General features: G+C 49.1%; 1 protein-coding gene and 1 pseudogene across 1 annotated transcript; both read left to right on the plus strand.

Annotated features, from left to right (window-relative positions):
* Positions 1-720: 720 nt before the first annotated feature.
* On the plus strand, positions 721-24,684 carry Tkt (transketolase). Its single transcript, XM_090321017.1, has 14 exons — positions 721-907; positions 9,163-9,280; positions 10,324-10,437; positions 11,217-11,314; positions 14,951-15,142; positions 16,761-16,879; positions 18,295-18,488; positions 19,479-19,643; positions 20,965-21,121; positions 21,246-21,376; positions 22,159-22,242; positions 22,371-22,464; positions 23,497-23,619; positions 24,405-24,684. The coding sequence occupies exons 1-14, from the start codon at positions 801-803 to the stop codon at positions 24,578-24,580; spliced, it is 1,872 nt and encodes a 623-aa protein (XP_090177143.1). The 5' UTR covers positions 721-800; the 3' UTR covers positions 24,581-24,684.
* Positions 24,685-25,109: 425 nt separating this feature from the next.
* On the plus strand, positions 25,110-25,479 carry LOC150066508 (ATP synthase subunit ATP5MPL, mitochondrial pseudogene; annotated as a pseudogene).
* Positions 25,480-26,322: the final 843 nt, after the last annotated feature.

Here is a 26,322-nt window from a genome sequence, read left to right on the forward strand (position 1 = left end):
TTGTCAGGGCTGTGCACAGGGCTAGTGGGTGCCAATCGGCTTTAGCAGACCACCTCCAGCTGATTGGCACCCGCCAGCCCTATGACCTTGATTGACCTCACCAATCTCAATGTGCTCATCTGTAAATCCTACCTACCACAGGAGGGAAATGATCCATCTGTAGGAACTGGTGGTGTGGCTCAAGTGGTAGAACACCAGCCCTGAGCGGGGGGGGGGGGGGGGGGGGGGGGGGGGGGACTGAGGGACTGTGGAAAATGGTGAGGGCCAGCGCAAGTTCAGGCCCTGAGTTCAGGCCCCAGCACCACACACACACACACACACACACACACACACACACACACACACACACACACACACACACACACACACACACACACACACAGAGCGGATCAGCAAGACAACCGCTAAACTCTTTGCCAAACTTAGGGCCTGGAATGATAATTGTTATTCACACTATTATCGTTTATTATTACAATTTATTATTATTGTTGTCATTGTTATTATTATTAATCATCATCGTGGCTCCTAAGAGCAAGGCAAGTAAGCAAAGGCTACCTAACCAAGTGCCAGCGCCGCAGGTGTCCGGAGCTCGGGGCGGGACGGGCGCGCGCACGTCGGCTGGGGTGATCCGGGGCCCCGCCCCGCCCCTCACCCCGCCCCGCCCCTCGCCCCGCCCTCATGGGCGGCTCCCGGGAAGACTTAACGCGCCTCGCGCAGCGCCGGTCCTCGCCCGCCGCTAGTCGCCGCTGGACCCGCTGCCGTGTTCTCCTGTCGGCGCCGACTCCTTATCCGGCTGCATCATGGAAGGTTACCACAAGCCCGACCAGCAGAAGCTGCAGGCCCTGAAGGACACGGCCAACCGCCTGCGCATCAGCTCCATCCAGGCCACCACGGCGGCGGGCTCGGGGTGAGCGCGGGCCCGGGGAGGGGCGCGGCGCGCGGGCCGGGGCCGGGGTGGGGGGGCCGGGGGCCGCCTGCTCCGTGCCGCGCCGCACGCAGCCACCACGAGGGAGGCAGCTGGCAGGGGCGCGGTCGGGTGGCGGAGCCGCGTGGCTCAGGCCCCGGGGCCACAGGCGCCTCGCGCTGCGCACTGGCGCTCCGCCTCCCGGCTCGGCCGCCCGCGTGGGCCTCGGCCTCCCGCCGACGCCGCGAGCCGCCTCCGCGGCCCCGGTCTCCGGGCCCCCCGATACTTGAGGACAAGGGGTGGGGGTCGTGATTCCCGCAGCCTTCCTCCGCGGCGCCGCCGGGAGAGCCACCGTTAATTCTCTCGGGGAAGCCCGGCCCTTTGCTCGCACGCCACCCTTAACCCTCTTCCCGAGCCTGTGGGCTCCACGTTCTGCCTTGCAGGTGGGGAAACCGAGGCAAGCGAGTTTAAGTCCGTTGCCCAAGGTCCCACAGCGAGAGCTGGAATCGAAACCCAGCAACAGTTCAACGCCTGTTCCCACCCACCATCTTGACGGTGACTCGGCCCAGCCTTCTCCGTCCCAAACTAGGCTCTCCCCCCCCCCCCCCCCCCCGCACCTGAGGGCTTGCTGGGAACGCCTGGGTGGGGGGCGGGGATGTGGCAGGGGAGGGGGGAGGAAGGCAGGCCTAGGATCTAAGCTGAGGCCCGAGGTGGGTGTGGGGATGGAATGAGGAAGGGAGCCTGGAGACTTGAATGAATGGTGCGTCCTCGCAAAGTGGGCTAACAGTGTCTCCACGTTGTAGTAGATGGTTTGAAGAATTCCAGTGCTGTCCTTCAGGCCTGCTAAGAGGACCTGTGACAGACAGCAAGGTAGACAAATCATTATTTGGACAGGGAGTGGTTTTCAGGGATTTTCCTAACCAACCTGTGAGATTAGAACAGAGGAGATTCTGGCTTCTGGCCAGTTTCATACAGGATATATTATTAAGAAGTAACCTTGCTAGGTGAGTATGCACTCACTCTTTTTGCCATTAAGACACCCTGTTTCTAGTAGGTTTGGACTTCCTTCAGGTCACTTCCTTCCCACCCTCCTAATAGATACTTTGGACCTGTTACCTCTCCTAGGTTTGCATCAGTCCCTTATGGGGTATCCCCTGCTCAGAGAGGGGCGTAGCTTTCTTCTGCTGCAACCAGACCTGCCCTGGTCTGGTACACAGTAGGTCTGCACATGCTGTATTGCTTGCTTGGTAAATGCTGGGTCTTTTTCCCTTAGCCATGTCATGGCAGTCTGAGGTCTAGCTAGAGTAACATAGCTATTACCCAATTAGTGCCACACATCTGAGCATTTTGCATAGCAGGATAAGACATGCAGGCATTCAAAGGGTCACTAAGCAGCTAAGTAAGTATTCCTGGTGTGATGTAGCAGCCTTACTTGCATTCTGAGAATAACACCATCAGATTCCACTTTTTTTTTTTTTTTTTCAGGTGGGGGTTGCAGTAACTGGAGTTTAAACTCAGGGCCTTGTGCTTGCTAGGAAATCTCTCTGCCACTTGAGCCATGTCCTCATATCTTTTTTCCTTTTAGTTACTTTTTGAATAGGGTCTTATATTTTTATCTAGGCCAGCCTGGATGGTGATCTTCCTGTTTATGCCTCTCATGTAGATGGGAGGCCAAGTGTAATACACCCCATGTAACCTATGGGTTAAAAATGGGATCTTGTGCATTTTGCCCAAGCTGGCTAAAACCTTGATCTCCCTCATCTCCACTTCCTGTGTTTACATTTTAAAGATAAGGACATTGAGGCTGGTGTGTTAGGTGACTTGCCCCAACTAGTAACCAGTGTTTATTATTGCCTGGTGTCAGGCCTCTGCTCAGAAATCCCTTGGACATGGGGTGGAAGAAAAGACAGACAGCATGGCAGGTGCTAGTTTGAAAGGTACTTAAAAAGAAACTAAATATTTTCAACTGCTGTGGGACTCCTAAAGCTTGGGTGTCCTTTAGGCTTCCTGGTCCTTGTTAGTTTCCACCCAGAAAAGATACTGCATGTGGCTACCAAGATTCACACCCATGTTTACATTGTAGCCTTAGAGAGAAACTTGCTAAACTCAAAAGTATTCCTTTGCAAAAGGGAAAAGGATGTAAAATGTGTGTGTGTGTGTGTGTGTGTGTGTGTGTGTGTAAATGATGTGTAACTAGGAAAGAAATATAGGAAACTTACTTTTCAGAAGGAAGTAGCATTCTATGCAATCTCTGTCACAAGAGAGATTTTGAAATGTGGGTGTAAGAGTATATATGTCCAAAAAATACTCAGGGAAAACTTGAGATGCAGCCAGTGTTCTGGTTCTCTTCTGTTTAAAGTGAGGCTGGCTACTCCCTCACCACAGTGGGTTAGCTCCATCATCCCTGCCCAATCCGGGCTGCAATCACTCTATCAGAGTGTCCATTCTTCTAGAGAGTACTTATATTCGGGTGGTGAAATAGTACTTTGGTTCAGTCTTTGCTGGTCACTGCTAGACTCATACATTCGGTCAGTGAGGATCCAGGATGTTAGTTTCAGGTTCGGTGATGTCCTACCTATCTTTCCCAGGCTTGTCTGTTGTGTGGTGGATCTCCCCAGTCCCAGGGTGAGCACACTGGTTTCTGTGTTAGGAGCTGGGCCTGGAGGTAGAGGCACAGAGACTTCACAGGGGCCTTTTGTTGAGTGCTAGTAGTGGCCAGAATGTCTCTAGGGTCCTCTCCCTCTGCATGCTGAGGGAACTGTGACAGGGGTCCAACAGGGATCCATCCAAGATAGATGGTCAGGATTTCTTAGTTCTTAGCGATCGGGGCCAGACTATGTTATCTGAATGGTGCTGTGTCATTTTACCCCCAAACCTGATTCAAAGGGGAAAGGTGGCTGTGCTTTCTGCGTCACCTAGGGCTTCAGAATCATAGCTTTGAGGAGAGTACCTGAAGGGCTAAGAGATGCCCAGACCCAACTGTAGTACAGAAGATGAGGACGCTAAACTAGCTTCTCTCTCTCTCTCTCTCTCTCTCCCTCCCTCCCTCCCTCCCTCCCTCCCTCCCTCCCTCCCTCCCTCCCTCCCTCCCTCCCTCCCTCCCTCTCTCTCTCTCTCTCTCTCTCTCTCTCTCTCTCTCTCTCTCTCTCTCTCTCTCGGTCTCTCTCTAGGTAATGGTGGCTCAGCTACTTAGAAGGCTGAGATCCAAGGATCATAGTTTGAAAACCGCCCTAGGCAAGAAAGTCTGGGAGACTCATCACCAATTAACCACCAACATGCTGGAAGTGGGACTGTGGTTCAAAAAAGCTCAGGGAGGAGCCGGGAGTTTGGCCTAGTGGTAGAGTGCTTGCTTAGCATGCACGAAGACCCGGGTTCGATTCCTCAGTACCACATACATAGAAAAAACCTGGAAATGGTGGAGGCTCAAGTGGTAGAGCTCTAGCCTTGAGAAAGTCCAAGGACAGTGCTCAGGCCCTGAGCTCAAGCCCAGGACTGGCAAAAAAAAAAAAAAAAAAAGCCAGAAGTGGTGCTGTGGCTCAAGTGGTAGAGCTCTGACCTTGAGAAAGTCCAAGGATAGTGCTCAGGCCCTGAGTTCAAACCCCAGAACTGGCAAAAAAAAAAAAAAAGCTCAGGGGCAGTGCCCAGGCCCCGAGTTTAAGTCCCAAGGATAGCAATAAATAAACTCATAGAAAAGTAGTTATTTGTTGTGGCAGTGTCTGAGGCAAACTAGCTTTATAAAGAATAAAAGGCTTATTTATAGTTTTAAGACCAAATGACACAGTATACATTCTAGTGAGAGACCAGTTAGCTGGGTCCCTTAGGAGTGAGGTAGCATGAGGAAGCCCTAGGGCCCTATCACCTACAGTTTTTGATATCTTATAGTAGTGATGACCTTGAAGTGGCCAGAATTGCATTGCATCCCTGATACCCAGTTCTGGCTGAGTGCTCTGGCTCCTAACACTGACTGAGGCAAGAGCAGTGCCCTTGAGATTGCCGCAGCAGCATTATTTAACTCCATGTGAAGACTTTTTTTTCCCCCAAGTGACCTCTGAAATCAGCAAAGCTAATGGTTCTTAAAGCTGAGGGCAAGGGTCAGCTCCCTGGCTAGGATCTGACAGAAGAATCCTCTTGAATTCTTGTGAACTCCAGCTCTGATTCCTGTTACAGCCCTCTCCCTGGACTTGACCTATTTCAGAAGGCCCATTGTCACTAGAGTCTGGTCTCACAAAATCAGGTGTGTGATCTGTGCTTGCATGTCCAGAGCTGAGCTCTTAGACGGATTGTACTCTTGCCTTCATGGAGGCAAAGTGGAATCAGTGTGTCTGCCTGGCCCAGCTCTCACAGAAAATCTTACTCAGAAATTAATTGAATTTACAGACTGGATATAATCTTGTGATGTCATAGAAGGGTGAAGAATTTCTTCATCTTTTACAGCTTTATGGGGTATAATATGTACATTGTAACAATCTGGGATTTAAGATACATTTATAGTAGTTTATAGTAAATGAGAGTAAGTTTATCATATCCAATTTTAGAATATTTCATTATCCCTGAAAAGATCCATCCTGCACATTCTGTCCTCATTCCCTCCTGTGGATTGGAAGTCATCTAGTGGTAGCATGAACTAGAATTTCCTTTTTTTTTTTAATTTATGGCTAAATTTATGGCTTTTTTTTTCTTAATTTATTCCTTTGTTTAAACATCCTACATTTTGCTTATCCGTTCCTTGGTTTTCTTTCCCCCACTTACCGCTTGGTTCTGCCTTTGTTCTAGTTGTTCTAGCTGTGCTGCTGGCAGATACAGGTTCCTTGAGCAAGTTACTTGCCTTCTGTGGACTTCAGAGGGCCATCTTCAACATGAGATTAGGCTTAATCTTTTGATACTAATAGGAAGGAATAATGGATGAGCAAATAGCGATAGACAGACAATTGCCCCTTTTACATCAGTCAGATGATGGCCTGTGTTGAATCAGGTAGTATAGTTTAAGGGGGCATCTAGAGGCAAAGACCCAAGGACACTGTTGTTGTTGCCCCAGGGTAATACTCTGCCATTTGAGCCACATTCCACTTCTGACTTTTGGGGTATAAGAGTTTTATGGACTTGCCTGGGCTGGCTTTGAACCCCTTATACTTAGTTCTTGGCCTTTTGAGTGAATTGCTAGGATTATAGGTATGTGCTCCCAGTGTCCAGAGGAAGAAACAATTTTGAGTTTTCTGTCAAAAAGAAGCTCATTCTAAGTAGGAGTTCACTAGTGGTTTAAGAAGTATCCATTCCGGGATCCTGCGTTTTCTTCCAAATATTTTCTTAAGTGGGTAAGAACAGAATTGGGGTACATACATTGTAAGCAATAGACCTGTATAGAATGGGCTAAAGGACTAGTTCTTTGCGGTCTGTCCCTCATAGAACACCCAGATACTGTGCATGCATGTCATTCCTGAGGCTCGCACCCAGGGCCTGGATGCTGTTCCTGAGCTTTTATGCTCAAGGCCAATACTTTCCCGCTTGAGCCATAGCTCTACTTCCAGCTTTTTGGTGGTTAACTGGAGGTAATCTCATGGACTTTCCTGCTTGGGCTGGCTGTGAACTTCAATCCTCGATAGCTAAGTCTCCTGAATAACTAAGATTATAACTAGGATTACAGGCATGAGCCAACTAGTCCTAGTAGAACATCTGGATTTTTATTGTCATTACATTATGAATTTTACAATGTATGCAAATAACTACAGGCTGGGAATGTGGCTTAGCGGTAGAGTGCTTCCCTGGCATTCATGAAGCCTTGGCTTCAATTCCTTAGTACCACATAAATGAAAAGGCTAGAAATAGCTCAAGTGGTAGAATGCTAGCCTTAAGCAAAAGAAGTTCAAGTATAGTGCCCAAGTCTTGAGTTCAAGCCCCAGGACTGCCAAAACAATAGTAATAGTAATAGTAATAATAATAATAACTTTATATGTTTGTAAACAATATGGTCTTCTGCTGTCTCTGCACCTCTCTGGTTTTTCATGTGTTATATTTGTGAGCTAATGGGTCCACGTTTGGTATATGATGGTCACTCGTTCTCACTGTTGTATTATTCTGTTATGTGATTATACTGAAGTGGCTCTATTCTGTTGATCAACATGTGGGAACAGCCCTGTTGATTTTTTAGGAAATGTCATGTCTGTTATGTCTGTGTTCTACCCAGTGAAATTGCTGGCTCTTAGAATGTGCATCTTCAGCACATTTTTATTTTTTATTTTTGGTGATCTCAGCCTCCTGAGTAGCTAGGATTACAGGTGTGAGCCATCGAAATGACTTCTTTCCTGGGCTTTTAACACAAAGGCTTGTAGGTCGAGTTAAAAGTGGCTGAGTCAGCCGGGCAAGGTAGCTCACAGTTGTAATCCTAGCTACTCAGGAGGCTGAGATCTGAGGATCAAGGTTCAAAGCCAGCCCAGGCACAAAAGGACCTGAGACTTTTATCTCCAGTTAACCTCTAGAAGCGGGGTATAGAACCCTCCCTCAGTCCTCGGCTCATTCTTGACCTCCTTGTCTGCTCATGGTTGGAGTGGCTCATGTTGCCAGACCATAGAGGAGCTGGCAACATGTAGAGACTTGGTCTCCTAGCTGATGAGTGTGGGTATTGGTGACCTGAATACTTGAGCCTATGGGCTTTCAAATCAACTGCTTTCTTATTTCCTTTATGTTCCCAGTTTCAGGGCCTAGGCAGACTTCTGTCACATGCAGAAAAGAATTACGGCCCATCATTTCTCCCTGGAGTCCCTCCTAGTTGCTGTTGGGTAATGTCAGTCTCACTAGAGGTGGTCAAGGCGGGCAGAACCCCTGCTCCTATTTTACTTTCTCTTCAGAGAAGTTGGGCCCAGAATCTTTCTTCCATGCTGAGGTTTCAAGCAGGGCTACTTGGGAGTAGAGCTACCCTGGGAGGGGGAAAGGGCCAGAGGTCTGCCTGACCGTGTTAACTGGAGTGTCCTCCGTCTCTGGCACTGGGAGTGGGGGATCAGGGTCCCTGCCAATCAGGAAAGGGTTTCTTTGTTTATGTGTCCTCACCTCCCTCTTTCAGGTTTTAGTGTCTTTCCCCCATGACCAGGAGTTCATAGAAATGGCTAAGTATAAGACAACTGTGTGCCAGGAATGTGGGTAATGTGGGTACTAAACCAGCATGGACAGCTCTCCGGATTCCTCTACTAATGTGTCTGTGCTGGGAGTGACTCACCCCTAACCTGGTGCGGAATCCCTAGAGGGGAGGAGCAGGCTGCTGTGAGCCCAGTGTGTTGCATGTGCCCTTGGGTTTGGTATTGGGCATGTTTTAGTGCCTCAAATACAGTGTCAGAGCTGAGCTGTGCTGCATGTGGGGGTGGCTGAACTGTGGGCCACAGGGCTCCAGGAGTTGTAGCATGTCTCATGAGTCAAGCCCGTCCTTGCAGACTCTAGTCTCAACTCTAGGATGGAATCTTTGCACGTGGTAGTGTCATTTCCCTTTCTCCAGAGCCATTCAGTTATCAAAAAAGGAGTTTAGAATTCCCCCTTTGTCCTGCCACTCCAGGGTCTTGATTTTGTCAGGACCCATCTAGGGAAGCATAAAGGGTAAATTGTAGCCTTTATAAAAGATGTTCCAACTGTTACTCTAGTCCCCAAATGCCCATTTTTAAAGCTTCCAAATAGCCTAGTGATGCCTTTGGAAACCCTGAAACATTTTTTCAGGTTCCAAACTGCCAGAGTTTTGTGGTCACTGAACGTTAGTCTTTGCACAGACAGCCAGCATCTTGGAGAGCAGCAGGCCTTCACAAGCAGGCAGAACCTGGGTTCTCTGGAATGTGACTTATCTATCAGTACCTCAGCTCCTTGGCTGAGTCCTTAGGCCTCTGCTAGAAGTAGGAACTGGGCTCCACCCCGCCTACTCCTCCATACCTTCCACTCTCATCTTCCTGTGCTGATGTTGAGCCGAATCTGCTATATTGGTCTCTCCGGCCCTTCCTGGCTGCTTACTCTGGTCCAATCCTGAAGTTTGCAGGGGCCTTGACTGAGGGTCTGGGTTAGTGTTCTTGAAAGGTTTGACAGCCCCTGGCATCCACTAAATGGCCCAACTCCCAAGCTACCAGTAGTAATCTTGATCCTGTGCTACCCTCCCAGGTAAGAGGGGGGTTAGCCAAGCCTGTGTGAGCCTCCTGAGTCTACCATCCCTGAGTCCCTATACATAGGCCCAGGAGTGCTGAAGGTTGCAGGTCAAGAGTCATGACACATATGTCCTCTTTCCTGGGCCACAGCCACCCCACATCATGCTGCAGCGCCGCTGAGATCATGGCTGTCCTCTTCTTCCACACCATGCGCTACAAGGCTCTGGATCCCCGGAACCCTCACAACGATCGCTTTGTTCTCTCCAAGGTAAGAGCCCTGCTGTCAGATACACTTTGCTTGAGGCCAAGTGTCATGTGGGTTCAAGAATGGTCTAAGCCCAGCCCTGGCCTACTCACACCAGCTTTCTCCGCTTCTCATCCTGGTCCCTTTTTTGTTGTTGTCTGACTCTGTGCCGACCCAGCTAGCAAGGTTAGCCTGGGCTAAGGAACATAAGGTGTTACCCTTCCATAGAACCAGGTACCCCAGAGAGGAAGAGAAGAGGAAAGTAGAAACTTAGTAACTTTCTACCAGGTATCCAGTTTGAGCATTGATAAGCAGGACTCAAATTGGGGCAGGGCGGGGGTGGGGGGTGGGGGTGGGGGAGAGTGCAGTGCTAGTACTCCCAAGGTCCACAGCTTGCTCCCTTCAGGAATGATGATCTACTGCAGTAGGATTTGGAATGGGACACTTTGGTAAAAGTCACACCTACAGGGCCAGGAATTTGGCCTAGTGGTAGAGTGCTTGGCTAGCATGCACGAAGGCCCAGGTTCAATTCCTCGGCACCACATACATTAAAAAAAAAAAAAAAGCCAGAAGTGGTGCTGCAGTTCAAGTGGTAGAGCTCTAGCCTTGAGAAAGTCCAAGGACAGTGCTCAGGCCCTGAGCCCAAGCCCAGGACTGGCAAAAAAAAAAAAAAATTCACAGCTACAAACCATGTAACAACTGCTTAAAATCCACCTGTTGTCAGCAGCCATTGGTCTTGGTTAAGCAGTAGTAAGACTTGGAAGTCTGTCCAAGTTTCTCATATCCCAAAAGCCAGGATTAGGGTAGCCGGCTGTCTGCTGTGGTTTTTGGTCTCATTTAGCCAAACAGCTGTGCCCCCTGCACCTGCTGTAATGTCTGCCTGGCCTTAGCTGTGGGAACTTTGAGCTGAAAACCAAGAGGCTAAGAGGGATGGAAGGAGAGAATTGGCCTTTGCTTGCTTCCTTCTCTGAAATGAATACCTTGTCATGCCAGCTTAACCGGCATACAGCAGGAATAGCCCCAAGTATTGGTTCTCCATTTGACCACCTTTGCCGACTTCCCTGCAGGGCCACGCAGCTCCTATCCTATATGCAGTCTGGGCAGAAGCTGGCTTCCTGCCTGAGGCAGAACTGCTGAACCTGAGGAAGATCAGCTCTGACTTGGATGGGCACCCTGTCCCCGTAAGTGCACCTGCCAGGAACCTCTCAGGCCCCTGCCTCCTCTTCCTCTTTCCAGGCATAAGGGCGGGAAACAGCTCCCATAGCAAAGCTAGAAAGGCAGAAGTAGGGGCTGTGAGAAGGAAGGAAAGATGTGAATAGGGTACATTGTATACACCCCATGCTGTACATGGGGTGAGGCTTCAGCCTAGGCCTCTGGGCCTCGGTATCAACTTGAGGAAGGCCCCTCCAATTCTCTTCCCAACTGGGTTCACCAGCTTAGGAAGAGATACAGTTGGAAAGGAGTCATTGAGGAATTAATAAGGAGATAGCAAAATATTAATTCCCAGGAAGGGAACTAGTTCCTGGGAAGGGACCTAGCTTGCTCATCAGTGTGTCACCTGGCCTCCTTTCAAATATTGGAAGCCAGGAGTTTACCACGAAAGCCACCACCAGGGTCTAAGTACTCACCAAGGCCAAACATTCTAAATTAATTTTGTCAGGAATTCTCCAGTCTTTTAAAAAGAGTAAATCATGTTTATAGGTGATACAGTCTGGGGCTTAGAGAGTTTTAGTCCCCCATTTGAGGTCCCATTGTTTGCTGGAGGGAAGAGCTGGGAATTGAACCCATACTTACATTCTGGGAAAGGGTCTTCTGCAGGGGAGAGACTCACCAGGACTGGGAGGGGTTTGGAGAGGGTAATGCTTCCCTTTGTCCCCGGGCTTGTAAGGCCGGGATCCTAGGTTGAATTACACAACTCGCTCTTCTCTTCATGAAAAACTGTGGTTCTCTGTTATGACAGAAACAAGCTTTCACTGATGTGGCCACTGGTTCCCTGGGCCAGGGCCTTGGAGCTGCTTGTGGGATGGCCTATACAGGCAAATACTTCGACAAAGCCAGGTAACACCCCTATTCCTTACCTTGACTATCAGCAGTTTTGAGAGGGGTTCTTGATGGTCAAACTTTACTCTGCCCCCTGTCTTTAGGCTAGGGCTGAGCAGCATACATACGTGTCCGATTCTTTTTTGTTTTGTTTTGTTTTTTGCTAGTCTTTGGACTTGAATTTGGGCCTGGGCACTGTCGTTAGACAATTTACAATTTTGCTCTGCCACTTTAGCTACAGCGCCACTTCTGGCTTTTTCTGTATATGTGGTACCGAGGAATCGAATCCAGGGCTTCGTGCATGCCAGGTGAGCACTCTACCTCTAGGCTACACTCCCGGCCTACATGTCCTATTCTGACCTCCAAAAGACCTGCCAAGGATGGCATGTGTAGCCCTGTTTTCAGATGAGAAAGTACACCCAGAGAAATTAAGAGACCTTGTCCAGAGCCTTTCGGTAGCTAGTGGCAGGGCTCTGAGTACATGGTGCCGCCACATGCGTTTTAACCAGAGTACTTTGGCTGAGTAGCTCCTGCCTCATCGCCTTAAGCCCCAGTGCCTGGACCCCAGAAATCTCAGAAGGATCTGCCTCTCCACCCCATCTCTTAATTAGTACCAGGAGCCTAGGATACCACCTTTATCTTGGGAAAGGGCTAGGCTGTATATTCTAGAGCATTCTGTGACCTTCAGGTGACTTAATATTAGCCAAAGAAAAGACAGTGGTGAGCAGGCTGGCTTGTTTTGCTTTTTGTTTTTTGTTTTGTTTTGTTTTAGATTTCTATTAGCATACATTAGTTGGACAAAGGGAGTTTGTTTCATTGTGTATTTTTGTCACGTAGACAACATATCCATCAACCTCACTGTCTTGTCAGTCTCCCTTATTTCTCCCCACTTATTAAAATAATTTCAACAAGTTTCATTGTCTATTTTCACATTTGCACGTGAAGAACGTTGGCCACATTCCCCTCCGTTCTCCTTCCCGTCCCACTGATACCCCAGCAGCTACAGTCTGGGCAGGTTTGTTGCTTAGCAACCAGGTGGTTTGTAGGAGAGTCCCCACTGCCCTTAGGACAGGTTTCAGCCACAGAGTGATCTGCTGTGGCCAGATTTGGCCTGAAGTACAGAGGCTGCAGTCTGTTAAGAATCGTCATCCACCAGAATGGTTCCTTACTCACTTGGTAACCATGAACTGTCAGCTTTCACCTTGATAAGCCCCTCAGAGATTGGGGTGGGAGTGGGGAGTTACCCTCCTGTGGATGAGGAAACCAGGAGAGATACTTGTCTAGTTCCTCTGACGGGTGGTGGGAAGATGCAGAGGACACATCTGAGGCCGTGGGCTACTTTCTGAGACATGGGGAACCTCACCATGTACGGACCCCTATTGGCAGGGAGATGAAAGCTGAGGTGCCTAGGTTGAAGGAAGAGAAGTGGAGGCTCCATCCTTGCCTCGGGGGGCTTTCTTTGCAGCTCACCCTTTCTTCACGAGAAGGGCCACAGCCAGCTGTGATTGGCCTAATGGATAGAGGGCCAGGGGCTGTAGAACACCTGACCACATGACATACTGTGGGAAGTGCTTTTCTGAGTGTAGGTCCTGCCTCCCAGCAAGGACTCCTGACACAGCTCTTTAGGAGACTCAGGGCCCCTCAAGACAGGGTCACCTAGTAGCATAGGCTGAGTTTTGGCTCAGGCTCAGCTACACCAGTGGTGATTCACCGTGAAGTGAAGAGAAAGTCACAAAGAATGGGATGTGTGTTTAAGAACACTTTATTGGGCCTTAGAACAGAGGCATGAGTTAATTATTTCTTACAGTTGCTTGAAATAATTCCCCCTGAGAAGTAGTTTTCCTGACCCCAACATAATAGAAAAGGCCAGTATTGGGAGAAGAGATATGGCAAGTTCCCAGAGGCCAGGGTAGCTTGGAGCCAGAGTTGACTATGGCCTAGTCCTCAGACTGTACCTGGAGGTGTTGTCAGGGGACCAAGGGATTATCAGGCTTGGTCAGGCACCCAGAGGTGGCATCCTGATAGAGCTTCTGGCACTTCTCCTTGCTGTCTCCTTTGGAAGATATGAAAGCATATTAAAATAATGGACTTACTTATTCCTAACCTTTCCCCAATTTAAATATAACGATACAGTGCATTCCCTCCATGCAGTCATCTGTAACCTCCAGCTCTAAATCTTGACTATTCAGGCAGTACCAGTGCAGATCAGCTCAAGTTTCTTTTCCTATTCACAGTCCCTTTCTCAAGATCTTAGGACCTCAGCATGCCTACCTGGCACTCCTCGGCCAGCCTTTGTCCCTGTCCCTAAAGCCCAGAGCTATGCTGACTCCACTTGGACTCAATCCAGTTTCCTTGGACTTGGGCCAGGCTCAGAGGTCAAGTTCCCAGAGAGAGCTCCTTTAGGGGTCTCCAGCCCTGGTAACCTAAGAGAGAAAGGAGACGGCTTAGTGATAGGATCCAGTCCCAGAAAAGCCTAGAAAAAAAAAAAAGCTTCTCTGAGTTACGGTTCCTGTGGCCTGGCTTGGTGGAGACCTCAGTAAATAACCAACAAAAGGCCAGACATGAAACTGGCTCAAGTGGTAGAGCCAGGAGCAAAAGAGCAGAAAAGCTCAGCACCAGGCCTTGAGTTCAAGCCCTAGAAACAGCACAAAACAAGGCAAAGGGTAGATACAGGAAGTTCCCCTAACCTGGGCCTGCAGTAGTGCTGACTCATGCTGACAGCGCTGCTGGCCTGCCCAGCCCTCATGCAAGCTGTGTCTGGGTTCTGCTACAAGCAGACAAGCAGGAAGAGCTGCGGGAGCCACACACTTAAGCACTGGGCAGGAGAAAGGGAGGCTCCCTAAGCAGTCTAGGCTGCTATCAGAAGTGTTAAATCCTAAGTCAGCTATTTCCCAACTATGAGACCTTCAGATACGTTCCCTGGATCAATCCAGTCTATTTCCTTGTCTGTCTTGAGACTTAACAACTGAACCACCTCAAAGAGGAAGCTCAAATGCTCGCCTTGAGCAAAAGAAGCTCAGTGCCCAGTCCCCAAGTTCAAGCCCCAGGACTGGCAAAAAAAAAAAAAGTTATTCAGCATAAGACTCAGTACCTGCTATGTCCCAGCTCCTGTGTGCTCTCTGTAAACAGTGAACAACTGGTTGCTTACCCCCTCTTATCTCCCAGGGCTAGAGTCCAAGTCTCTAAACTCATCTCTCTGCCTCTAGCCTCACCCCTTCTGCACCCTCCCCTGAGGCCAGGAAGCTACTGTTCTCTGAGTAATGCATCCCAAGTTTCATGCTCATTCACCGTGGCACACTGCCTTTGAGGACCTCAGGCTTGCCTGTGTCAATAAGAAGAGAAGATCTGGGAGGAGAAAGGGCTGAGCACCAGTGTGGGACACCCTGGCCCACACTCGTGTTGTCCTCCCATGTCCGTGGCTATGCCCTTTCTTCCCCTACATGGTCTGTCCTGTGTCCTCCGCAACCTAGCTCCTCCTAGCAAAAGCAAGCCAGGTTCCCAAGGTCCCCTTTCCCACTGGTCCATCTAGCAACTTCTGGGCTTCCTGTAACATCCCAGTTGGGGGGGGGGGCGGCTTTGCCTAGAGTCAGTAGTTGCCCCAGCAACCCCCATTCTCTGTCTCTTACTGACCACATTCCCATCATCTGTCTACAGCTACCGTGTCTATTGCATGCTGGGAGACGGGGAGTTGTCTGAGGGCTCCGTGTGGGAAGCCATGGCCTTCGCTAGCATTTACAAACTGGACAACCTTGTTGCCATTCTTGACATCAACCGCCTGGGCCAGAGCGACCCAGCTCCATTGCAGCACCAGGTAGACATCTACCAGAAGCGCTGCGAGGCTTTTGGGTAAGTTGAGCCTTAGGCCTGAGCATGATTACAACAGCAGGGAGAGCTGTCTGTGACAGGAAAGAGCTGACAATGGGAGGTTAAGCACCAGCTAAAGGTCTCCCTTCCATAGCATTTTCCCACATAATTCCAAATCTGGACATTTGGATTTCATTGTTCAAGCTACCACCATGGATTTGTGGGCTGAGGCTCAGTCATAAGCAGTTTATTTGTATGGTTGCATGCACAGTAATTCTCAGAGCTTCTCGTATAGTCTTTCTTCCTGAGGAAGAAAGGAGCTGGTACAGTGAGGCTGAGGTTGAACAGTTTAATAGCCATCCCTGTGCCCAAGCCCAAGGAGCCCAGCCTCGACCTAGGAGGAGGAGCGGGTTCCTAGGCTTTAACCTTGAGCCTGGAATGATTATGAATTCAGATTGGAGTGGTAAGCAAGGAGGTCCTTCATGTGGCTAGCCACTAGCCAGAGAGGTCTTCACCTCAGTCTCTGTTCCTAGTCTTAAATACATCTGCTATCCAGTTGGGGCTCTGAGAACACCGAGGTTTCTTTACAGTAGCATAGCCCTTCTAGTGACCTTCACTAAGGGAGAGGGGGTGGGAGGGAATGTTGCCTCTTTGACAGATGAGGAACCTGGATCACAAGGTACCTCCCCGAGTCACTTCAGTGTGAGCACTTTGAGTATAACCCAGCAGTGACCTCTGGGGGCCTTTCTACACACCTTGTGGCTCTGAAGCCATAGTCCTTAATTCCTTTCTTACTTCTAATTTGCTTTGTGACCTTGGCAAGTTAACTCTTTCATTGTCTTGGTTACTTTTGTGTAAAATGGGGCATCAGCTACCTCCCTGGGCTGTGAACTTAAATGTACTCATTCAGCACAGTACCTCCAAAAAGCAAGCATAGGGTGTGTTTGCTGCTGTCATTGTTACTGCTAATATGCCTCTCTGTAAAAGGATTGCACAAAGAGCAGGTTACCCCGACCCAGCCCCTTGCTGTGCATGTATATTAGACAGTGTGGTTCATTTTATCTTTATTTAATTATGTTTTTTACTCAGCTGTGGGGCTTGATTTTAGGGCCTGGGTGCTGTCCCTGAGCTTTTTTCACTCAGAGCTAGGGTTCTACCACTTTCAGCCATCTCTAGTTTTCTGGGGAAATTGGACATTAGAATCTTACGGACTTTTCCTGCGCTGGCTGGGGCTTTGAATCAGGATCCTCAGATCTAAGCCTCCTGAATAGCTAGGATTACAGGTGTGAGCCACTAGTGCCTGGGGCATGGTTCATTTTACAAAGGTTCCCAGTACTGTGGGAAGGATCAGATGTAGCTTCCAAACACAAGCACTAAGCCAGGGAGTTTTAAGAATCTAATAGAAAACAGACCCTACACAAAACAGTTCTCAGTAGGAAATTAACCTGTCAGGAAGGCAATTTGTTGAGGCAAATTAGGAAGTAAATAATGTGGAAAAGAATGAGAAAGCCCAAATTGGAAACAGAAGCACCTGAGGTATTCCAGCTTGGGATCCAGCTGTCGGTAGGACACAGGCAGAGCTGTATCCCCTTCCCTTGGGGATTCTTCAGGGCACTTTGGCATTTGGCCACTTCTCAACTTTTGCCACCTCTGTCACCAGCTGGCACACCGTCATTGTGGATGGACACAGTGTGGAGGAGCTGTGCAAGGCCTTTGGCCAGGCCAAACACCAACCAACAGCCATCATTGCCAAGACCTTCAAGGGCCGTGGGATCACAGGTGTGTACAAGGATCCCTGGCCCCCAGATGAGCTCTTTGTGACTGCGGAAGTACCAGCCCTAAATCTTCCATGAATACACTGGGCTCCAAGGAAGGGTTGTAAGAAATGCTGGGTTCTCTGAAGTGATTCTGCACTCTGTGACTAAGCTGGGATTTGAGCCTGGGGCAGCTTGGTTGAATGACATGTGCAGGTAGAAGGAAGGAAAGGAGGGGCTTGAAGAGAGCCCGTGAGTAAGGGCATTGAATAGCTCCTGCATCACATCCCAGCTGATACTTTGCTAGCTCCAGCCACCTGTCCACATTAGGAAGGCCTGGGTTCTCCTTTGGCCTGTGTGGTGGGTCCCTCAGGCAGTGAGACAGTACTTCGTAAAGGCCTGTGTGAGCCTGGGTGATGGTTTCTGCTCCAGGCCTGAGAGTGAGGCAGACATCTGATTCCCAGAAGCTCTTGCCATTTTAATGATGAGAATGGATTTATCTTACTATTATTAGATGTATAGAATGACTGTAATCAAAAAGATAGGTAACATGCTAATGAGCATCCAGACAAAAGGGAATCCTCACACATTGTTGGTGGGAACATAAACTAGTACAACTGCTGTTGAAAACAGTATGTAATATACCAGGCATTGGTGGCTCACGCCTATAATCCTAGATACTCAGGAAGCTGAGATCTGAGGTTCACAGTTCAAAGCCATCCTGGGCATGAAAATCTGTGCTGTTGGGAGCCTTGCAGGGGTGAGAGCACTGGAATGTAGGGTTCAGTGCCGCTGCCTGACAACCTCCTGGATTACTACCAGATAATGGCTATCCTCAGTTTCTGAGGGCCCCTAGAAGCATCAGTCTGTCCTTGGCCCTGCCTATGCTGCAGTGACATCTGAGGTGACCTCAGAGAGGGATATTAATCCTTCCTGGTTCTGCACATGAAGGCTCTGAGGCATGGACATACATAGTTGTTTGCAGACTCCACTCTGCCATTCATCAGGTGACCTGGTAGTGCTTGCTCTGTTCTGGCTGTCAGCTTCCCCTTCTCATGGCAAAGCTCTCTCATGGCCATTCATAAACAGCCAGGATTTTCCCAAAGCAGACCTGTGCTTATGCAAGCCTGTAGGACCCAGGGTGGATTAACAGGGAATGGGACTGTGTGCTTGCCACACACAGCACATCTGCCTGAAGATGGTTCTTCTCCTTACCACTCAGCCAAGCTGAGGACCAGGCAGTGTTAACATAGTTCTCTTCTGTACACCCTCCTTTTCTGTCTAATGGGGTCTAAAGCTGGGTTCTGCTTATCTGTGAGGACCCCATTTTTGTCCTTTCTCTGAAGGGAGACTCTTGGCCTTCCCTGGACAATGGATGACCAGGTCTTCTGAGAGTGCCTGCCTTACCTGTCCCTCTGTCCTCCTCTGCTGTACCTGCAGGGATAGAAGATAAGGAGGCGTGGCATGGGAAGCCCCTTCCCAAAAACATGGCTGAACAAATCATCCAGGAAATCTATAGCCAGGTCCAGAGCAAAAAGAAGATCTTGGCCACGCCCCCGCAGGAGGATGCCCCCACGGTGGACATCGACAACATCCGCATGCCCAGCCCCCCCAGCTACAAAGTTGGAGACAAGGTACATAGTTGGACATTCTCTGGTGTGGCTGAGGGTGAGGCAGACCTGGTTCTCTAATTTCCTACAACCAACATGTGTCTTCCAGAAATTTGGGACAGGAGCCAGGCACCGGTGTCTCATGCCTCTAATCCTAGCTACTCAGGAGACTGAGATCAAAGGACTGAGATTCAAAGCCAGCCTGGGCTTTGAACAGTCCCCATGAAACATCTCCATTTAACCCCTCAAAACTGGTTATCTCCATTGAATACCTCAAAAGCTGGAAGTGGTACAGTGGCTCAAGTGGTAGAGCCCTAGCCTTGAGCACAAAGAGGCCCAGGGACAGGCCTTGAGTTCAAACCCTATAACTGACCAAAACAAAAATAATAATAATGAGAAAAGGTATCAACTAGGAAACCATGAGTTAAACTGTGGTTCTCTCGTGTTCCCGTCAATTCTCTCATGGGCACGGCCAGCTGTGAAATGGGCAGAGATGATGAGGAACTTGCTCATACTCATACAGAAAGCTACTGGCAGAAATAAAAGTGGGAAATGAGACCAAGGGCCCTGCGCCACGGCCCTCCCTGAGTGAGCTCATCAATGCGTCCTGTACCTGGCTTCTGATTCCCAGCCCCTGTATTGCGGTGCATTGAAAAGAGGCCAAGAGCCTAGGGAGTCAGTGGCTCACACCTAGCCATTCAGGAGACTAGCCAAGGCAGGCAAATCCTAGAACCCTCATTTCTAGTTAACCAGCAAAATACTGGAAGTGGAGGCATGGCTTAAGTGAAATCCATGAGTGAAAAAGGTGAATGAGAATGTGAGGATATGTTCAAACCTCAGTACTGGTGCACACTTGTACATGCACACACACAAATTTCTAGAAGACATTGTATTACTGGCCTTCCTTTTTTCTGACCCCACTCTTATCCTTTCCCTAAAATCTTGAGAAGCCCAAGAGGCATACAGGACTCTAGGTGTCAGTGGTACTCAGAGGTTCTGCTCTCATTCCTACAGATAGCCACTCGAAAGGCCTATGGACAGGCCCTGGCCAAGCTGGGCCATGCCAGTGACCGCATCATTGCCCTGGATGGGGACACCAAGAACTCTACCTTCTCTGAGATCTTCAAAAAGGAGCACCCAGACCGCTTTATTGAGTGCTACATTGCTGAGCAGAACATGGTGGGTACTGGGAATGGTCTGTAGTCTGAGCCCTTCTCCTTTGGGCAGCCATATCGGCCATGTAGGCTAGTCAAGGAAGACCATAAGACCTATTAGGACCTTACATAGACCTTAGAGCCTGAGTAGTGACAGTTCAGGGTGGTGAAGCCCAGGTATGCTGTGAGTGGGAAGAGCTGTATGTAGGCTAGGAATGGTGAGAAAGGGACCTCCTGAAGTACAAGAAGGCAGTACAACCAAGAGGCTGACATGTAGCGGACCGAGCAGCCCTTGGCTGCTGAGTCTGTGTGTATAGGCTCTGACTTACAGACACCATGAGGGATGGAAATAGGAAAGAATGATGTTTTGTCCTGTTTTTAGCATAATCCCTCTTGGCCAAGAACCTAGCCTTGCAGGCCCCTAAGGACAGGGAGCTTCCACCTTCTGGAAGGCACTAACATCCCAACAGTTCTTTTTTTTTTTTGCCAGTCCTGGGCTTGAGCTCAGGGCCTGAGCACTGTCCTTGGACTTTCTCAAGGCTAGAGCTCTACCACTTGAGCCTCAGCACCATTTCTGGCTTTTTTCTATGTATGTGGTGCCGAGGAATCGAACCCGGGTCTTGATGCATGCTAGGCAAGCACTTTAACCACTAGGCCAAACTCCTGGCCCCCCAACAGTTCTTTCTCCAGCAGAACCTTAAGCTATCTGGCAAACTAGGGTCCAGGCTAACCTGGTGGGTAGAGGGGCTGGCAGGCTTATGAATGGGGAGAGAACATAGCTTGCACCACTTGTAGTGCTTCTGAGTGAGGGGGTTAAGGCCTTAGCTCTGGCAGGAAAGGTGCAGAGGACCTCAGGGTCTCTGCAAAACGGCCTTGAGGCTAGCAAGGAAACCTTAGTGACATGGTTTGCTAGTTGCTAGAAAAACAGCTCCAAAGAAAACATTTAAGAGAACTTTTTTTCTTTTTTTTTTGGATCCAGTCCTGGGACTTAAGCTCAGGGCCTGGGGGCTGTTCTTGAGCACTTTTGCTCAAGGCTAGCACTCTGCCGCTTGAGCCACAGCACCAATCTATATGGTATGCGAGGCATTGAACCCAGGGCTTCATTCATGCTAAGCAAGCACTCTACCACTAGGCCATACTCCTGGTCCTTAGGAGAGCTTTTGAGATTATTATTTCAAGTCTTAAGTAGCAGAGTCTGGGGGAATACAGGAAGCACTTTATGAGATTAACATGATAGTATTCCAGAACCTTCCATTCTGAAGAAGGTGGCCTAAGGAGGGATCCTGGGTTTCCCGGCCAGCCTCTGACTGCCTCCCAGGGACTAATCTACCCTGCATGTCCCCTAGGTGAGCATCGCTGTAGGCTGTGCCACACGCAACAGGACGGTGCCCTTCTGCAGCACATTTGCAGCCTTCTTTACCCGGGCTTTCGACCAGATTCGCATGGCGGCCATCTCTGAGAGCAACATCAACCTCTGCGGCTCTCACTGTGGCGTGTCCATTGGTGAGTTCAGCTAGGAGCTTTGCTCATGTAACCTTTCCTGACTCTGAATCAGGAAGAGGAGATGGATTGGAGTGGGATTCCATGGACAGGGTATTATTTCAGCTTTTCATTTTCTACACTACAGGAGAAGATGGGCCCTCGCAGATGGCCCTAGAAGACCTGGCTATGTTTCGGTCAATCCCCATGTCAACTGTCTTTTACCCAAGTGATGGAGTTGCTACTGAGAAGGCGGTGGAATTAGCAGCCAATACAAAGGTTGGGCATAGGGCTATTTCTTTCTCATCCTAGAGAAGAAGCAAAGAGATGTTCACCTACAGAGTCAGGGGAGACACAGGGCTGGTCACAGGCTGCCCCAGAAAGTTGCTTACTAACATTGCTCTTGCTGTCTGTAGCCTAAAGAAGTTAGAGAAAGAAAACAATAAGTTGGTACTAGTGGCTCACACCTGTTACCCTAGCTATACAGGAAGCTGAAGTATGAGAGATCCTGGTTCAAAGCTAGCCTGAGCAGAATAATCCTCAAGATTTATCTCCAACTACCAGTACCAGCACAACACACACACACATACACACACATTCACACATATTCACACTTACTGTTAATCTTTCTCTGCCAGGTTGACAGTTTATGACTATTCAGTCATGACTACTGGCCCTTCTTTAGTTGCACTGAAAAAGATGAGCTGAGTCACATAGTCCAGATGAAGAGCTGGCCCATGGTAGACCTCTTCTGCCTGACACTAGGGTCCTGCTGATGTATTCCTGGAAAGTAGCCCCACCCAGAAGTCAGTCTACCTGGTGCTTCTGGGGCTGGCAAAGCCATGAAAGGTTCTCAGGTGTGCTTAGGGAGGTGCAGGCTGCCACAAAGAGAGGGGCTAACTCACCTATCTTACCTACCCCTCACTTCCTACTCCTTTTCCCTTGGGGCTGATGAGCTAAGAGATTTGAACATGGAGGGTAGACCTTTTTAGAAAGACTATATCCTCTGAGATCTGAGGAGCTGCACCTGCATTCTTTGGGTTTATCTGTTCTGATCCCAGGGCATCTGCTTCATCCGGACTAGCCGCCCAGAGAACGCCATTATCTACAATAACAATGAGGATTTCCAGGTCGGACAAGCTAAGGTCAGTATGTCTGTATGTTCTTACTCCTGTAAGGCCCCATAGAGCAAGCCTAACCCACACTGCTGCCACTCCCGGCAGTCAAGTTCCACCCTGGCCTCCTGAGCCTCACTGGCCTGTGTCACCCTCAGGTGGTTCTGAAGAACAAGGATGATCAAGTGACTGTGATTGGAGCTGGAGTGACCCTACACGAGGCCTTGGCTGCTGCCGAGCTGCTGAAAAAAGGTGAAGAGAAAGGGGCCAGGAGAGAGAGTCTCATCTAGTTACATGATGATGACAAAAAGCACCCTGTGAATTCTAAGTAGAGGGCTGCATTGGTCACCGTCATAGTCCAGTGGCACCAGTATACTGATAAGATCAGAGGCTCTGGAGCCTGCTGGTGGGACTGGAATCACAACTCAGCTGATCACTGGTTAATTAAGTGATTCACTATCTGTAAGCCTGTTTCCCTTTTGTAAATTGGCACTTTTCCCACAGGGCTGTTGTGAGGCTGAAGTTAGTGAGAGTTGGTATTTATTATCATTACTAGTCTGAATGTGTAGGTATTAGCTAATGATTATGGGGAGGGGAGCAAGTATTAAGCTGTCTTACAGGGGAATCACCAAACAGATGTCATTTGTCAGCCATGCTGAGCACCATAAAGTGGAGGGCTGGCATGGCATTCTTAGTAAGGTGACCTCAGAGTGAATAGGAATCAGCTAGCAAAAATTGGAGCAAAATGGGGCTTGGGGACCAGGTGTTTGGCCCAGTGGTAGAGTACTTGCCTATCATGCGTGAAGACCCAGGTTTGATTCTTCAGTTTCACATACATAGAAAAAAAAGCCAGAAGTGGTGCTGTGATTAAAAGGGTAGAGCTCTGGCTTTGAGAGGACAGTGTTCAGGCCCTGAGTTCAAGCCCCAGGACTGGCCAAAAAAAGGGTGGGGGGGGGGGCTTGGGAGAGCTTGAAGGAGACTAGAGCAGGGCATGTCAGACTTGGATCTTTCCTTCTGGAGTTGCTATATGGGCCCCCACCTGATACAGCCCCCCTTTCTGTCATTCCATAAACATTTACCTTCAAACTGCTGGTACCTTCCCTCTGGCTCTTCAGAGAACTTATGAGGACAATTGGTCCTTGTCAGGATAGCTGCAGGCTGGTGGACTCTCAGCTCAAATCCTTAGAAAACATTCCCACCCATTGGGCAATTGAAGGCCCATTGCTAGTAAGGCACAGTAACTATAGTGTGCCCTCCCTTCAACCATGCCCTCTTTCTTCACAGAGAAGATCAACATCCGTGTGCTGGACCCCTTCACCATCAAGCCCCTGGACAAAAAGCTCATTCTTGAAAGTGCTCGAGCTACCAAGGGCAGGGTCCTCACCGTGGAAGATCACTACTATGAAGGTAACGGGGCTGTGCTGGACTGGAGGCTGGAGGAGAGCTATTCCTCCAGGGATATAATCCCCCTTTGTCTCTCAGCAGTGGGGTTGGAATGCTTGCTGGCTTCCTGATGGCAGGAGCCCACAGAGCCCAGCCAGTAGCTGCCAGTTATCTAGGTTCACAAGTGGAGTCTGAGGCCTGTTAGGCCAGCTCCCATCTGCTGCTAGACAGCTGTAGGTTTTCTGGGCCACAGCAGTCCTCCTGGGACTCAGATAAAGAAGGTAACCCGGGGGCAGGAGTTTGGCCTAGTGATAGAGTGCTTGCCTAGCATGCACGAAGACCTGGGTTGGATTCCTCATACCACATACATAAAAAAGCCAGAAATGGTGCTGTGGCTCAAGTGGTAGAGCGCTAGCCTTGAGAAAGCCCAAGAACTGTGCTTAGGCCTGGAGTTCAAACCCCAGACTGGCAAAAAAAAAAAAAAAGGTAAGTGGTTTGCAGACTCAAACAGGAAAAGCAATACTGACTTTGTCTTTAATGAATCCTTCACAAGCATCTACCAAGTACCCACCATTCACTCCTGACAGGCTCCAGGGGAAGAGATGGGTTTAGATCAAGTGCAGATGTTGATCTAAATAATTCAAAGGCCACATTTGGACTTGGAAACATAACCAGTACTGTGATTGGTTAGTGATGTCTGCTCTGGCTAGAGGGTAGAGCGTATGCAGGCTTTGCCATCTTTGTCTCAGGGAATAAGCTCAAAGGGCCAAGGCCTCTTCATCTGACTCAACCTCCTTTCCTCTGCCCAGGTGGCATAGGTGAGGCCGTGTCCACTGCAGTGATGGGAGAGCCTGGGGTCACTGTCACTCGGCTGGCTGTTGGCCAGGTACCAAGAAGTGGGAAGCCAGCAGAGCTGCTGAAGATGTTCGGTATTGACAAGGATGCCATTGTGCAAGCTGTGAGGGGCCTTGTTAACAAGGCCTAGGAAGGGCACAAGATATTCAGGGGAGGGGTCCTGCACATTCCTGTTCTGGCAAAGGTGCTCAAAGGTGTACTGAGGAGAGGTAAATATATGTTTTGAGAAAAATGTCTTCAGCTTCTTTTTTTCTTTGATGTGGATGATTGTGGTAAGAAGGGTAGAGGAGAGTTGGAAAGGCTGGTTTAGGGCCAGGACCTGGATATCTCAGAGTGTCACCTCCCCTTATTCAGCTTCAGCTCTCCACTTGCAGAACTGCTGCCACTTCCCAAGCATAACCACAGACACTTCATGTTCCTGTAAGCCCAGCACTCAAATGAGGCTGGAGCACTATGATGTCGGTGCCAACCTGGGCTACATTGTGGGACTTAGTCTCAAAATAGGAGGGAGAAACTAGCCTCCTCATTTTTCTCTCCCTGTTATATGGTCAGCCTCTAAAATTGGTTCTGCTTTCATGGGGCCAGGAGTTTGGCCTAGTGGTAGAGTGCTTGCCTAGCTTGCACGAAACCCACATTCAATTCCTTGGTACCATATACATAGAAAAAAACCAAAAGTGACCTTCCCCGGCGGTCGGCGGAGCGGTCTGGTGGGGGCTGAGCCGAGATCCCGTCGAGATGCTTCAAAGCTTTATTAAGAATGTGTGGATCCCCATGAAACCCTACTACACGAAGGTTTACCAGCAGATCTGGATAGGAGTGGGCTTGATGAGCTACATCATGTACAAAATCAGGAGTGCTGATAAAAGAAGTAAAGCTTTGAAAGGTTCCACTCCTGCACCTTCTCATGGCCATCATTAACCAGCTCCGTGGAGTGCACGAGGTGAAACACCAGTCTGCCTGTTCATGGAAGCAAGCTTTGTTAGGTGGGAACACAGAACACGGCTGTACACACACTTGCAGGCTGCCACTTGTTATGCAGCATGAATAAAATGTGTCTGTAAGATGCACAAAAAAAAAAAACAAAAAAAACCAAAAGTGATGCTATGGCTCAAGTGGTAGAGCTCTAGCCTTGAGAAAGCACAATGACAGTGCTCAGGCCCTGAGTTCAGGGCCTAAGACTGGCAAAAGAATAAATAAAATAATTAAATAGCTTTAAAAAGCCAGAAGTGTTGTGGTTCAAGTGGTAGAGTTCTAGCCTTCAGAGAGAAAGCCCAAGGACAGTGCCCACACTTTGAATTCAAGCCCTAGGACTGGCAAAAGAGAAAAGGAAAATAAAAGTTAAGCCAGGGCCAGGTGAGGTGGCTCACACCTGTAATCCTAGCTACTCAGGAGGCTGAGATCTGAGAATCAAGGTTCAAAGCCAGCCTGGGCACAAAAGGACCTGAGACTCATCTCTAACCTCTAAAAAACGGGAAGTGGGGCTTGGTTCCAGGGTAGGGCTGTGAGCTGAAGAGCTAAGGACAGCGCCCAGGCTGAGTTCAAACTCTGTGACCCACCCAAAAAAAAAAAAAAAAAAAAGGTCTGCTTCCAAATACAGAAACTTGAAGCTTCATTCTAGGGATTTTTTTTTTTTTTTTTTTTTTTTTTTATTGCCAGTCCTGGGCTTGAGCTCAGGGCCTGAGCACTGTCCTTGGATTTTCTCAAAGCTAGAGCTCTACCACTTCAGCCTCAGCACCACTTCTGGCTTTTTTCTATGTATGCGGTACTGAGGAATTGAACCTGGGTCTTCATGCATGCTAGGCAAGCACTTTAACCACTAGGCCAAACTCCCAGCCCTCATTCTAGGGATTTTGTAGGAGGCAATTGAGTTCA

This window comes from Megascapheus bottae, chromosome 2 (assembly GCF_031878675.1).
Source record: "Megascapheus bottae isolate mThoBot1 chromosome 2, mThoBot2.hap1, whole genome shotgun sequence".
NCBI classification, from domain to species: domain Eukaryota; kingdom Metazoa; phylum Chordata; class Mammalia; order Rodentia; family Geomyidae; genus Megascapheus; species Megascapheus bottae.

Excerpts from the sequence above, each read along its gene's own strand:
- Tkt (XM_090321017.1), top strand. The coding sequence starts at position 801 with ATGGAAGGTTACCACAAGCCCGACCAGCAGAAGCTGCAGGCCCTGAAG. Across the intron at positions 11,315-14,950 it reads AAATACTTCGACAAAGCCAG|CTACCGTGTCTATTGCATGC; the intron begins GTAACACCCCTA and ends ATCTGTCTACAG. Across the intron at positions 23,620-24,404 it reads GGAAGATCACTACTATGAAG|GTGGCATAGGTGAGGCCGTG; the intron begins GTAACGGGGCTG and ends TCCTCTGCCCAG.